General features: G+C 28.3%; 3 protein-coding genes across 3 annotated transcripts; 1 reads left to right on the top strand and 2 right to left on the bottom strand.

Annotated features, from left to right (window-relative positions):
* Positions 1–1869: 1869 nt before the first annotated feature.
* Positions 1870–8055, bottom strand: LOC145933448 (farnesyl pyrophosphate synthase-like). Its single transcript, XM_083033151.1, has 7 exons — positions 7920–8055; positions 4085–4244; positions 3642–3782; positions 2947–3150; positions 2668–2832; positions 2364–2576; positions 1870–2285 (listed from the first exon to the last, which is right to left on the bottom strand). The coding sequence occupies exons 1-7, from the start codon at positions 8024–8026 to the stop codon at positions 2082–2084; spliced, it is 1194 nt and encodes a 397-aa protein (XP_082889277.1). The 5' UTR covers positions 8027–8055; the 3' UTR covers positions 1870–2081.
* Positions 8016–10330, top strand: LOC145933455 (uncharacterized). The gene is made up of 5 exons (XM_083033156.1): positions 8016–8151; positions 8734–8850; positions 8961–9072; positions 9146–9418; positions 9836–10330. The coding sequence occupies exons 1-4, from the start codon at positions 8016–8018 to the stop codon at positions 9177–9179; spliced, it is 399 nt and encodes a 132-aa protein (XP_082889282.1). The 3' UTR covers positions 9180–9418; positions 9836–10330.
* On the bottom strand, positions 9716–12989 carry LOC145933447 (farnesyl pyrophosphate synthase-like). The gene is made up of 7 exons (XM_083033150.1): positions 12569–12989; positions 11771–11930; positions 11324–11464; positions 10652–10855; positions 10389–10553; positions 10076–10288; positions 9716–9997 (listed from the first exon to the last, which is right to left on the bottom strand). Exons 1-7 carry the CDS (start codon positions 12703–12705, stop codon positions 9803–9805), a joined length of 1215 nt encoding a protein of 404 aa, XP_082889276.1. The 5' UTR covers positions 12706–12989; the 3' UTR covers positions 9716–9802.
* Positions 12990–13141: the final 152 nt, after the last annotated feature.

Here is a 13141-nt window from a genome sequence, read left to right as displayed (position 1 = left end):
CCAAATTTATTTATGCAAGTTTATCGAGAACTTGATTTCAATAAAGTTTATTAAAAATAAAGTTTAGTTTAATTAAAACAAAGTAAAATAATATTTAATAAATATTTTGTCCCGAAACAAAGAATATAATAGATTATTTTGATCATTTAATCAATGATATTCATAAATATTAAAATACTTCATATTTCTTTGAAGAGATTTCTCTTTTCGAGAGGAAAAGAAAGAGAGTGTATTTTTTATCATAATTTTTTACGAATGTAAAATAGGTACATAGGTCTTTTTACATATTTCTGGCTGCGTTTCTGCAGGCCTGCTCAATGTATTATTGAATTTTACATTTTTGCAACGAGAATGTTCCGAATAATAAGCTATATCGATTTATATTGCGGTTAAAATCTATGTAAAAAAATCTTTATTTTTATAGTAATATCTTATTTTATCAACTGTAGTAATAAATATGTAGGTAGATAATTCCATTAAAAAGTAATTCAATATAAGCTTCTTAGAATTATTTTTATGATATAATTTATTTAAATAATTTATTCAAATGAATTATGTCATGAAAATAATTCTAAGAAGCTTATTGAGTTACTTTTTAATTATCTACCTACATGTTTATTACTACAGTTGATAAAATAAGATATTACTATAAAAATAACGATTTTTTTCATATTGTTAATAAATCTTAAATATCCAAGTATTGAAAATTAAAAACAATTTTACATTTATGAGAATTTAAACAAATTTATATCTAAATATCTATTTATTTAAATTCATTTTCCCTTTCTAAAAAAAAGCATATTAAGTCGATTTTCGAAAGTCTCAAGTTTCTATATTGTTGCCTTTTTTCCGCGATGCTGATCAACTATCTCGATACGCGTTTTGCGTTATTCATAGTATCAAGAGGCTGTCATAGCTCATCGCGAGGGTTAGCAGTTTAACAGTTCGTCCACAATAAAATTAAATAAAATAATATTAATATATATTTAAATTTGTTATAATACTTTAAACTTGATTAATATTTTTGACAGTTATCAGTTGATAACTGTCAAAAATATTAACCGAGTTTTATATTATAACATAAATATTATAACATATTATTTAAAACATTATTATTTTATTTTATTTTATTTTGGACAGGCTGTCATCGCGAGAGTTAGCAGTTTGACAGTTTGTTTAAAATAAAATTAAATAAAATAATAATATGTTTTAAATAATAATACGTTTTAATACTTTAAATTGGATTAATATTTTTGACAATTATCAGCTGATTTCTGTCAAAAAATATTAATCGCGGAAAAAGTATATATCATAAGTACATATTATAACATATTATATTATTTACAACATATTATAATTAAAATAATAATATTTTGTAAGTAATATAATATGTTATAATACTTCATCTGCGATTAATATTTTTTCACAGACATCAGCTGATAACTGTCAAAAATATTAATCAAATTTAAAATATTAAAATATATTATTTAAAACATATTATTTTATTTTATTTTATTTTGTTTAAACTATCAAACTGCTAATTCTCGCGATGAAAGCTTTTCGATGCTAGGAATATAACGCATAACGCGAATCGAGACAGTCAATCAGCATCGCGGAAAATGGGCAACAATACTTGCGAGAATCGACTTAACATGCCTTTTTCAGAAAGAGAGATTATTTTATAAGGACACAAATTATATCTTATAAAAATATCATGGTATATATATATAATATATATATATATATATATATATATATATATATATATAAATCTGTACCTAAGATTTTTTTGTTAGAAAAAATTTAAAAAAAAATTTTTTTTTAATGCAAGTTTTTCATGCAGTAGAAGGAAATTATTAAGAAATAATGTTCAATGTTTAAAAAAAGTTTTATTGCCATTTTAATCAAAGAGTGAAATATTTCCATGTGTGTATTTCTTATAAAGTTTTTATAAAAAAGTTTTAATATTTCTTATTTAGAAATAATATTTAGATATTTAGAATATATATAAAATAGAGGTAAAATAGATATTCTCAGACATTGACCGAACACATCTTGTTCATTGACTTTAATTCTATGATCTATAATTTCTGTCTACGATATATCTTATTCAATAATTTCAGGAAAAGATCATGTGGTAGATCATGTGATATTTGCTGTATATGGGTGATTAACATATTATATGTCTCTTCTTCGTATATAGAATAAGTATTTGGCAAATCCAGATCATTGTAAATTTGTATTACACGTTGTACTTTCTCTGGATCCCATGATCCATAACATTCCTATGTAATAAAAATGAGAAAAACAAAATAATTAATGCAACAGCACACAAAACAATTTGTAAAAGAAATAAGACTCACTTCTAAAATTTTACGTTGCTCTGATGTAGCACGTTGAAGTGCCGTAACAATCAGCCATGTACATTTCCCTCCTTGTATGTCAGTATTATTCTTGCCCTTAACTTCGAGTTTCCCATAGCAACCCAGATAATCATCTTGGACTTGATACAAATGTCCCATTTCAAACAAAATCGGTTTTGTTTGTCTCAACTTTTCTGGATCTTTTATCCCAACCTACATGATGTGTCGCATAGTACATTATTATTATTATTAAAAAATGCAAAGCAAAATTTGTTCATATATAGAGAAACTTCAATACACTTACCAAATGCATTGCTAAAGTTACTGGGAAATAATACATGATATACGAACATTTGTGATTGGCAATATTATTGTACCGATCCATTGTAAATAGATTTAGATCCGGCTTTTTTCCAAAATTACTAGAGAGCAAATCTAAACACTGGCCCATAGATGTCATCAATATAATCTGAATAATACATTTTTAAATAAATTTTTAAATATAATTGTATGTTTGAAAAGTAAAAAAGAAACTAATATTTCCATGTTAAAATATCATCAAAAAAGACATCTCTTCACTTACTTCTTGGAATATTTCCACTATATCCATGTAGCATTCTTTTCCTTTGAAATGTTTTTGAAGTAGAAAATATATAATACATTCCATCAATACACAATCATTAATTGCCGCTAAACCTATATCATTATGACGATACCAACATGGTTGATTTCGACGAATTAATGATCGGTCCTGGATATCATCATATACGATAAAAACGGATGCCACCTGCCGTAAATATTTAATGTAATATATCGCGACACACAATTTACGTTTTTAATTTTACATTATTTAATACTCTCTCTGTTCCAGTTCACATAAATTATATGAATATTTATATGAATCATAATTATATGAATATTATTATTTAAATTAAAATTTTGAATTAAAAAAATGATAATTTAATGTTATCAATTATGAATGAAAAACAAATTTGTAAATGTCATTCTTAAAAATATTTTTGCATTACTAAAGACTGCACTCTATCATATAATTATCATTTGTAAAACTTACAAAATACACATGAGCATATATATACTTTATTTTGTATATACTTTTAATATATACTTATATGTAAATACTTGGACATTATCCAAAGTAAATAAATTGTGATATTTTTAATCTTCCACGTTTATAAACGTTTTCATAACTCATCTTCAATTAATTTTGATTCTTTTATGTGAAAGACCCGCCATATAAATGAGAACAAAGTTACGCACTATATCCATACACCAGGCTAGAATTCGTACTAGGCGGATGTTCTCTTCTGTAAGGTGATCGCTGGGTGCCAATAATTTATACGCATAAATTAATGCTACAGAGCGAATTTTTTTTGCTCCTGGAAGATTGTATTGTAATACCTGAGGAATAACAGAAATGTAATTTGATTCAAATTTATGACTTGTTACTTCATATCTCTGTCTTACTTGTAGTTTTTCAGATGTTAGTAAAATACAATTTATTTTATTTTTTATATTCAATTTTATACTGATTTCGCTTTTATTTATTATGTTTTTCCTTTAAATTCTTATATTTTCATAACTCATTTTGATAAACTTATATACAATCGTTATTAGAATAAAGTCTCTCATTTATAATTTTTATTTATAAATTTTATTATGTAATTTTATTATGTTGTACACATTATATTACACAAACTTACTTTTGCAATCCATTCGGAAATATCTGGAACTTCTGAGATCTTGGACTCCGTGACATCACGAACAATGTCCGGCCATACAGCCATTAATTCGCGAATTTCATCCTTGCTTGTTAATGTGGTTGTCGCGTAATGAGCCTTTCGGACTTTATTTGCCAATGTTCTAAAAAAGTTTTACAAACTTTCGTAATTGCAACGAATAGCAGGCAACGATGATATTCCGTTTTGTATATGCGAAGAAATAAAATATTACGCGATAAAACATACGCGAAAAAAAGAATTTAATAAAAAATATCATGAAACGAAAATTGCTTATAGAATTTATATTTGATAACTTTTACGTTTTGTACTTTATTCAACTTGGGTTTTAGTGGAACTCAAGAGAGTTCGAAACTGAAGATAACGTTTTTCGCTAGAAAATTAATTATCGATCTAGTATACTTGTATTTCCAACTAGTATACTTGATATCTGAGAAATTGCTGACTTCGATATTTATATCTCTTAAGAGAAGTTTGACCTACCTATGGAAAATGTATGGTCTAATGCTAATATTAATCTTATTTCTTGAGCAATGCAAATTGTAAGCAGCAAATATATTTCTAAAGATCCACATGTGCCATTTAAAGGTTATTGTTTTTTTTGTCACAGATGTATTGAATTATAGAAGCAAAAGGCGTTAGAGGCAAACATATCATAATTTTTTTTCACATTATACAATTATTACAATTAATTTTATCGCATGTTATCACATCACAGACGTATAATAACATAGATTGATAAAATGCAAATTTATAGCAGAATATTTCGCTTTATTATTCTGCATTAATACATAATTAAATACAATTGAATCTGCTTCTATTCGATTTTTTCAGTGCAAATGGAGTGAAATTCAAGATTTACAGCTATTTATCAATACATAAAACAAACTAAAAAAGAATATTCAGTATGTTTTACTAATCTATGTTATTGAACACAAAAGTGAGAGTACGGCAGTTATGAAAAAATTATTTAATAATATTATTCAATAATAAATTATTACAATACAAATAAAATTGTGAATGATTTATTATCATTTTTAATAAATTCAATATAGCTATAATGAGAAAATAAAAACTTAAATCATAAAAATCTTGGAAATTTTATATGCCTCTATATTTTAATTAAACAATATATTCAATGGTATAAAAACGCTGTTTATTAAAATTATGTTGACTGCAATTAAGCGCTAAATTAATATTATGATAATATTATGATACTATACATTTAAATATTAAAACTTCTATAATAAGTCTTTATCAATAAGAAAAGAATAATTCATTCATTTTATTCAATCATTTTCATTATTCAATTTCGAAACAAAAGGTTCTATGGATTTTTCTTATTAAACTCTAACAGTGTCAGAATTTTTGTTTGCTCACTGTGTTGCAAAAGGATGCTAATCAAAATGTATCACATGAAATGTTAATAGTTACTTATCGGTAATTAAAATTCTGTCTGATACAATAACTATGCTTAAAAGGGGATTATATATGTCGCGTTTGAAACGAACGAGCGAATAGAAAGGACCGATGTGAACCTGGCGCCCAACTTAATAAAAAATAAAAATAAATAATACAGTTCGTTTGTACCTCGTTTGTACCTGTTTGTACCGTTTGATTTTTCGTTTGTACCTCAAAGGGTTAAAAAATACCAGGGGGTGAAAAAATCGCCAGCGCCCAACTTTAAGATATTTTAATTTCATTAGAGCTATTCGAAAGAGAATCGTTTGTACCCGTTTGTACCTCCTTTAAAATCGTTTGTACCTCAAAGGAACCGGAAGTACAGGCAAACTACCTCTTGGTCGCATTTTGAAAAACCTGTACTTCCGGTTCCTTTGAGGTACAAACGATTTTAATGGAGGTACAAACGGGTACAAACGATTCTCTTTCGAATGGCTCTAATGAAATTAAAATATCTTAAAGTTGGGCGCTGGCGATTTTTTCACCCCCTGGTATTTTTTAACCCTTTGAGGTACAAACGAAAAATCAAACGGTACAAACGAGGTACAAACGAACTGTATTATTTATTTTTATTTTTTATTAAGTTGGGCGCCAGGTTCACATCGGTATAGAAAGGAGAATACGTCGTGAAGAATAAACAACCTTATTATAGATCTAACAAAAAGATGTGCATGTTTCAATATGTGGAATATTGTTTGTCGATTTTGACAAATCTCATACGGGATGTCGTAAAACAAGAGTCAGGTTGAAAAAATATGTATTATCGTTGGCACGAGCCACGAGCTGTTATGTTTTATAGCTTTATCGTAAAGTTTTATAGCTTTATTGTAAATTTTTATGTTCGTCCATGGAAAAGTGAATATGAATATGTATGTATGTACATGCGCACGCACGCTTGCGCGCACATGTAGATGTTAAATGAGCTACAGCACAAACACGAAAAAATTTATTATCTTTAACGTAAAGTTAATTAATAACTACTAAATTTTTTAATGATTTATTGTTCGCATTTTCCATATTTTGCATATTTTGCATATTTCTAGACATTTTCGATCAAGCACATATTGCGTGGTTAAATAAGCTGTGCATCATGAGTTCCATTATCTTTCTTGAGTTCTATTATGTCTCTTTTGAGTTATTTAATCAACAGTCAATAATGTTTACAAATATTTAAACATAATGCACTCGACTAAAAATATTTAGTTATTCTTGGAGATTATTCTTAGGATGTACTGTTGAAATATAATTCCAATGATATAAAAAAAATTGTCTATTAAAATTATGTTGAAAATGTAATTAAATCTAATTTTTGATATAACTTCAAAATTATCTGCGTGTTTAAGTTTCTTTGTTAACAAAATGCTGTTTATATACATATACGTTCTCATAATTATAATATGCCGCAAAATATTTAGACAATATACTTTAAATTTAGAAAAATCACAAATTTTATTCGAATAAAATATTGAAATTTTATGTATGAAATCATTTGTATCAACAATTTATAAGCTAATTAATTTTGATCAATCCTGCTATATGAATAGACAAGAAAGTTTAATTAATCAATTGTAATAGAAATATATTTAAATCGATTTAGGCACTTAACAATGGGCGTATCTCATTTATTTATTTGCATCATACTATATCTTAAATTAAGAGATTTTTAGTTTGATTTTTTGAAAAATATTTTCTATACAACATATATAATGAAGTTTCGACTAAAATTCCAATTGAATTTCTTGTAGAATAAATTATTTTCTCGATTGACTTGAATGAATCTGAAAAATGTTTCCCGTTAATTCTCCCCGTGTGTATCCATTGACGACCATATATGATCATTCAATACGTATCGTGAAAAATCAACAAGAGATCAACAGCTATTCATTATAAGGCGCCCTCATTGATTTTCAAAAGTTTATATAATTTATCTTAGTTTATATAATTGTTGTTTTCATACAAGCATACTTTTCAGATATAAATTAATAGTAGGAAAGAAAGGGGGAAAAAAACGTTTAATTTGCAATTGTGCCTTCTTATTGATAATCGCGCTATGTGTTTCACAATATATATTCCGCGATAATTTTATATTATAATAATTAATAATTTGCACGATTGTATATGGAGAAATGAGAAAAAGATGAAAGACATTGTTTGCAACGTATTATACGATTATTTGACGACTCTAACACAGTAAGAGAATTTTTATAATAATGTATAAATTAATTATATACTGTGCATGCTTATATAATTGTATAACTTTTAATATTTTTCCAACTTTCTTTTCTCAGGGAAAACAGCGCAATAGGAATTTCAGAGAGAGATCTGTGTGAAATCTCACCTGCGATACGCCGCATTGCTGTGACAAATAGACGAGTAAGAGTGCCGCGCGACATGCGCGTGTTCGCCGAGCGCCGATAAGAGGCGATTCCGCGCTATGATGAACATGTTCGCATATGCTGGAGCACACACTCGCGTTGCTGTATCTTCTAGCGAGGGAACGATAAGAGTGGAATCCAAAGATGCACACGCCCAATATCCGAAATCTCCGATTCGCGGAGAGGTAAAAACGGGTACGAACGTAATACGTGCCGAATAGTGCGCGCTTGCTTGCGCACTGTATTTGTTAACGGGAGATAAAGGAAGGCCTGGCACATTAGTATTCATAGCAGACTGATTAATATTCGAAGCTTCTTCACTGAACCTTCGTAAAGGATCAATTGTCATTGTCTGAAAATAATAATATGATGTTAGAGGTTCACAAGCAGAGAGGTTATTGTTTTCGGAATTAACTAAATAATTTTAACGAAATGCGATTCTATTATTTCTGATACACACCTGTAAAGGTACTCGTCTCGCTATTACGTGCAACATTTTGCGATAATTGGGGGAAGTGCAATAATTTAGCGATTATAATATACGAAACCCTTGAAAAATTTATGTCCTTTTGACACTGACTCACCGTCCTCCCCCGATCAATAGTACGAAATATAAGTTTGACAATATACACAAAAATATGCAATAGTAGTATATTTTATATAAAGCAATGAGTAAATTTATATTCTGTATAATTGTCAATTTTTGATCATTATTGAGGTTAATCAAAATTTGTGTAGTTTTTGATTCCTAGTTTTATCGATATTTTTTTATTTTAGCATTAAAAATGAGTACGATTACTGAATCTGAGAAGAAACGCTTACAATCGTTGCAAGGAGAAGAAACAGGCGTTCAAAGCGAAAGGGCAATTTCTACAGCAAGCATTAAGAAACTTGGTACGTAGTACGTCAAATATTCATTGTATTTTTATTATATTCTTTTGAGATATCTATACTACAAAACATAAGAAAATTATATCTAACGATGATGTTGATGAAAAGCAAAGTCCTAAGTCAAAAAAGAGGAAGAGAGATTTGTTGGATAGTGATAATGATGATGAAAAAGATTCTCTATGGAATAAAGATGAATTTAGTATCAAGGAAAATAAACCTAAAAAGGTGTGACATTCGACATCTTGCAACATATATTTCTCATAATTAAAGATAGTAATGTAATTTATATTTATTTCAGACTATTTTTGGTAATGATGCAAGATTTACTTTAGATGATTGTTTTGTAAAGAATAATGATCAGACTGAAAAAATGCATTTTCAGAGGCTATGAGATTTTTCAATACGGAAACTAAATGATGAATTTAATAATTGAGACATGAGCTAAAAATTATTGTACGTTTAAAATTTGTACAAATGAAAGGAAACATCAGCCCTGGAATAAGAAAACAAAAATTAAAAGATTTAAAAAATAAATTGTTTTTTCCAACTCTATTGGTATTGATACAAACAAGTAAGTTGTAGTTATTTTGAATAAATTGAGATGATATATGTGCAATTTATAGCCGTTATTTTAAGGACGAATATTATATTTTATAAAAAAATTATGGTATATATATAAAAATCTACCTAAGATTTTTTTTAGCAAAATTATTTTAAAAATTTTTCTAAATGTAAAGTTTTTTACGCATTAGAAGGAAATCATTAAGAAATAATGTTCAATGTTGAAAAAATGTTTAATGCCACTTTAATCAAGGAGTGAAATATTTCCTTGTGCATTTCTTATAAGGTTTTTATAAAAAAGATGTAATATTTCACATTTTGTTTATTGACATTAATTCTATAATCTGAATACACAATAGTCTGTTTCCTTAATGTACAAGTGACGCTTTCATTTCTATCTACGATATATCTTATTCAATAATTTCAGGAAAAGTTCATGTGGTAAACCACGTGATATTTGCTGTATATGGGTGATTAACATATTATATATCTCTTCTTCGTATATAGAATAAATGTTTGGCAAATCGAGATCATTGTAAATTTGCATCACTCGTTGTACTTTTTCCGGATCCGATGATCCATAGCATTCCTATGTAATAAAAATGAGAAAAACAAAATAATTAATGCAACAGCACACAAAACAATTTGTAAAAGAAATAATACTCGCTTCTAAAATTTTACGTTGCTCTGATGTAGCACGTTGAAGTGCCGTAACAATCAGCCATGTACATTTCCCTTCTTGTATGTCAGTACTATTTTTGCCCATAACTTCGGATTTCACGTAGAGCCCCAGATAATCATCTTGGACTTGATACAAATGTCCAATTTCAAACAAAATCGTTTTTGTTTGCCTCAACTTTTCCGGATCTTCTATCCCAACCTACATAAGGTGTCGCATAGTACATTATTATTATTATTATTATTATTAAAAAACGCAAAGCAAAATTTATTCTTATATAGAGAAATTTAAGTACACTTACAAAATGCATTGCTAAAGTTACTGGGAAAATATACATGTAATACGAACATTTGTACTTGACAATGGTATTGTACCGATCCATTGTAAATAGATCTAGATTCGGCTTTTTACCAAAATTAGTAGAAAGCAAATCTAAACACTGGCCCATTGATGTCATCAATAGAATCTGAATAATACATTTTTAAATATAATTGTATGTTTGAAAAGAAAAAAACTAATATTTCCATGTTAAAATATCATCAAAAAAGACATCTCTTCACTTACTTCTTGGAATATTTCCACTATATCCATGTAGCATTCTTTTCCTTTGAAATGTTTTTGAAGTACTAAATTTGTAATAGATTCCATCAATACACCATCGTTAATTGCCGCTAAACCTATATCATTATGACGATACCAACATGGTTGATATCGACGAATTAATGATCGGTCCTGGATGTCATCATATATCATAATAAAGGCTCCGAACTGCCGTAAATATTTAATGTAATATATCGCGACACACACATAATTTACGTTTTTAATTTTAGATTATTTAATACTGTTATCATAAAAATTATTTGAATATTTATATGAATCATAATTATATATGAATATTATTATTTAAATACGCATTTTATATATATATGTATTAATTAAAATTTTGAATTAAATTGTAAATGTCATATTCTTAAAAATATTTTTGCATTACTAAGACTGCATTTTGTCATATAACCATGATTTGTAAAACTTATAAAATACATTATGATATGTACTATTTTGTATATACTTTTAATATATACTTATATGTAAATACTTGGACATTATCCAAAGTAAATAAATTGTGATATTTTTAATTTTTCGCGTTTATATAAACGTTTTCATATCTCATCTTAAATTAATTTAAATTATTTTATGTGAAAGATCCTCCATATAAATGAGAACAAAGTTACGTACTAGTTCCGTACACCAGGCTAGAATTCGTGCTAGGCGAATGTTCTCTTCTGTTTGGTGATCGCTGGGTGCCAAGAATTCATACGCATAAAGTAATGCTATAGCGCGAATTCTTTTTCCTCCTGGAAGATTGTACTGTAATACCTGAGGAATAACAGAAATGTAATTTGATTCAAATTTATGACTTGTTACTTCCTATACTTCGTCTTACCTGTAGTTTTTCAGATGTTAGTAAAATACAATTTATTTTATTTTTTATATTCAATTTTATACTGATTTCGCTTTTATTTATTATGTTTTTCCTTTAAATTCTTATATTTTCATAACAACTCATTTTGATAAACTTATATACAATCGTTATTAGAATAAAATCTCTCATTTATAATTTTTAGTTTTTAATTTTATTATGTAATTCTATTATGTTGTACACATTATATTACACAAACATACTTTTGCAATCCATTTGGAAATATCTGGAACTTCTGAGATCTTGGACTCCGTGACATCACGAACAATGTCCGGCCATACGGTCATTAATTCGCGAATTTCATCCTTGCTTGTTAATGTGGTTGTCGCGTAATGAGCTATTCGGACTTTATTTTCCAATGTTCTAAAAAAGTTTTACAAACTTTCGTAATTGCAACGAATAGCAGACAACGATGATATTCCGTTTCTATATGCGAAAAATATAATGTTACGCGAGAAAATGAATTTATTAAAAAAAATCATGAAACGAAAACTGCTTATAGAATTTATATTTGATAACTTTTACGTTTTGTACTTTATTCAACTTGGGTTTTAGTGGAACTCAAGAGAATTCGAAACTGAAGATAACGTTTTTCGCTAGAAAATTAATTATCGATCTAGTATACTTGTATTTCCAACTAGTATACTTGATATCTGAAATTGCTGACTTCTATATTTACATCTTTTAAGAGAAGTTTGACCTACCTATGGGAAATGTATGGTCTAATGCTAATATTAATCTTTATTTTTTGAGCAATGCAAAATGTAAGCAGCAAATACATTTCTAAAGATCCACGTGTGTGCAATCTGAAGGTTGTTATTTTTTTTATCACAGATGTTATAGCAGAATATGTCGCTTTTATTATTCTGCATTAATGCATTAATTTAATACAATTCTCAATCTGCTTGTATTCGTTTTTTTCAGTGCAAATAAAGTGAGATTCAAGATTTACAGCTATTTATCAATAGGAATTTCAGAGAGGGATCTGTGTGAAATATCACCTGCGATACGCCGCATTGCTGTGACAAATAGACGAGGAAGAATGCCGCGCGACATGCGCGTGTTCAGCAGTGATGATCAGACGTTGTGCGACGCCGGATACCGATAAGAGGCGATTTCGCGCTACGATGAACGACATGTTCGCATATGTTGGAGAACACACTTGCGTTGCTGTATCTTCCAGCGATTGAACGAGCAGAGTGGAGTCGAGAGATGCACACGCCCGCTATCCGAGATCTCCGATCCGCGGAGGGATAAACACGGGCACGAACGTAACACGAGCGCGCTTGTTTGCGCACTGTATTTAACGGGAGGAAAAGGGATGAAGAAAGAAAGAAGGAAAGAGAAGTAGATCGACAATCGGCGCCAATGATTGAAAGGATTAGGGTTTAAACACACAAACTTACATAGACGCATAAGCATATGGATAAAAAATTCTATTGATTTTCTTATGCATATGTTTATAAACCAATCAATTTTCTTATGTATATGTTTATGTGCTATGCAAGTTTGTATGTTTATATCTTTACTGCAGTCTCGAACTTCGATCCTTCCCCGGATGACGTTCCCGTGAA

The sequence above is a fragment of the Prenolepis imparis genome, unplaced genomic scaffold (assembly GCF_030444845.1).
Source record: "Prenolepis imparis isolate NDT839.2.m4 unplaced genomic scaffold, iyPreImpa1.0 SCAF_3, whole genome shotgun sequence".
Lineage (NCBI taxonomy): Eukaryota > Metazoa > Arthropoda > Insecta > Hymenoptera > Formicidae > Prenolepis > Prenolepis imparis.
Note: the sequence above shows the minus strand (reverse complement) of the source record. Positions and strands in the feature narration are given on the sequence as shown.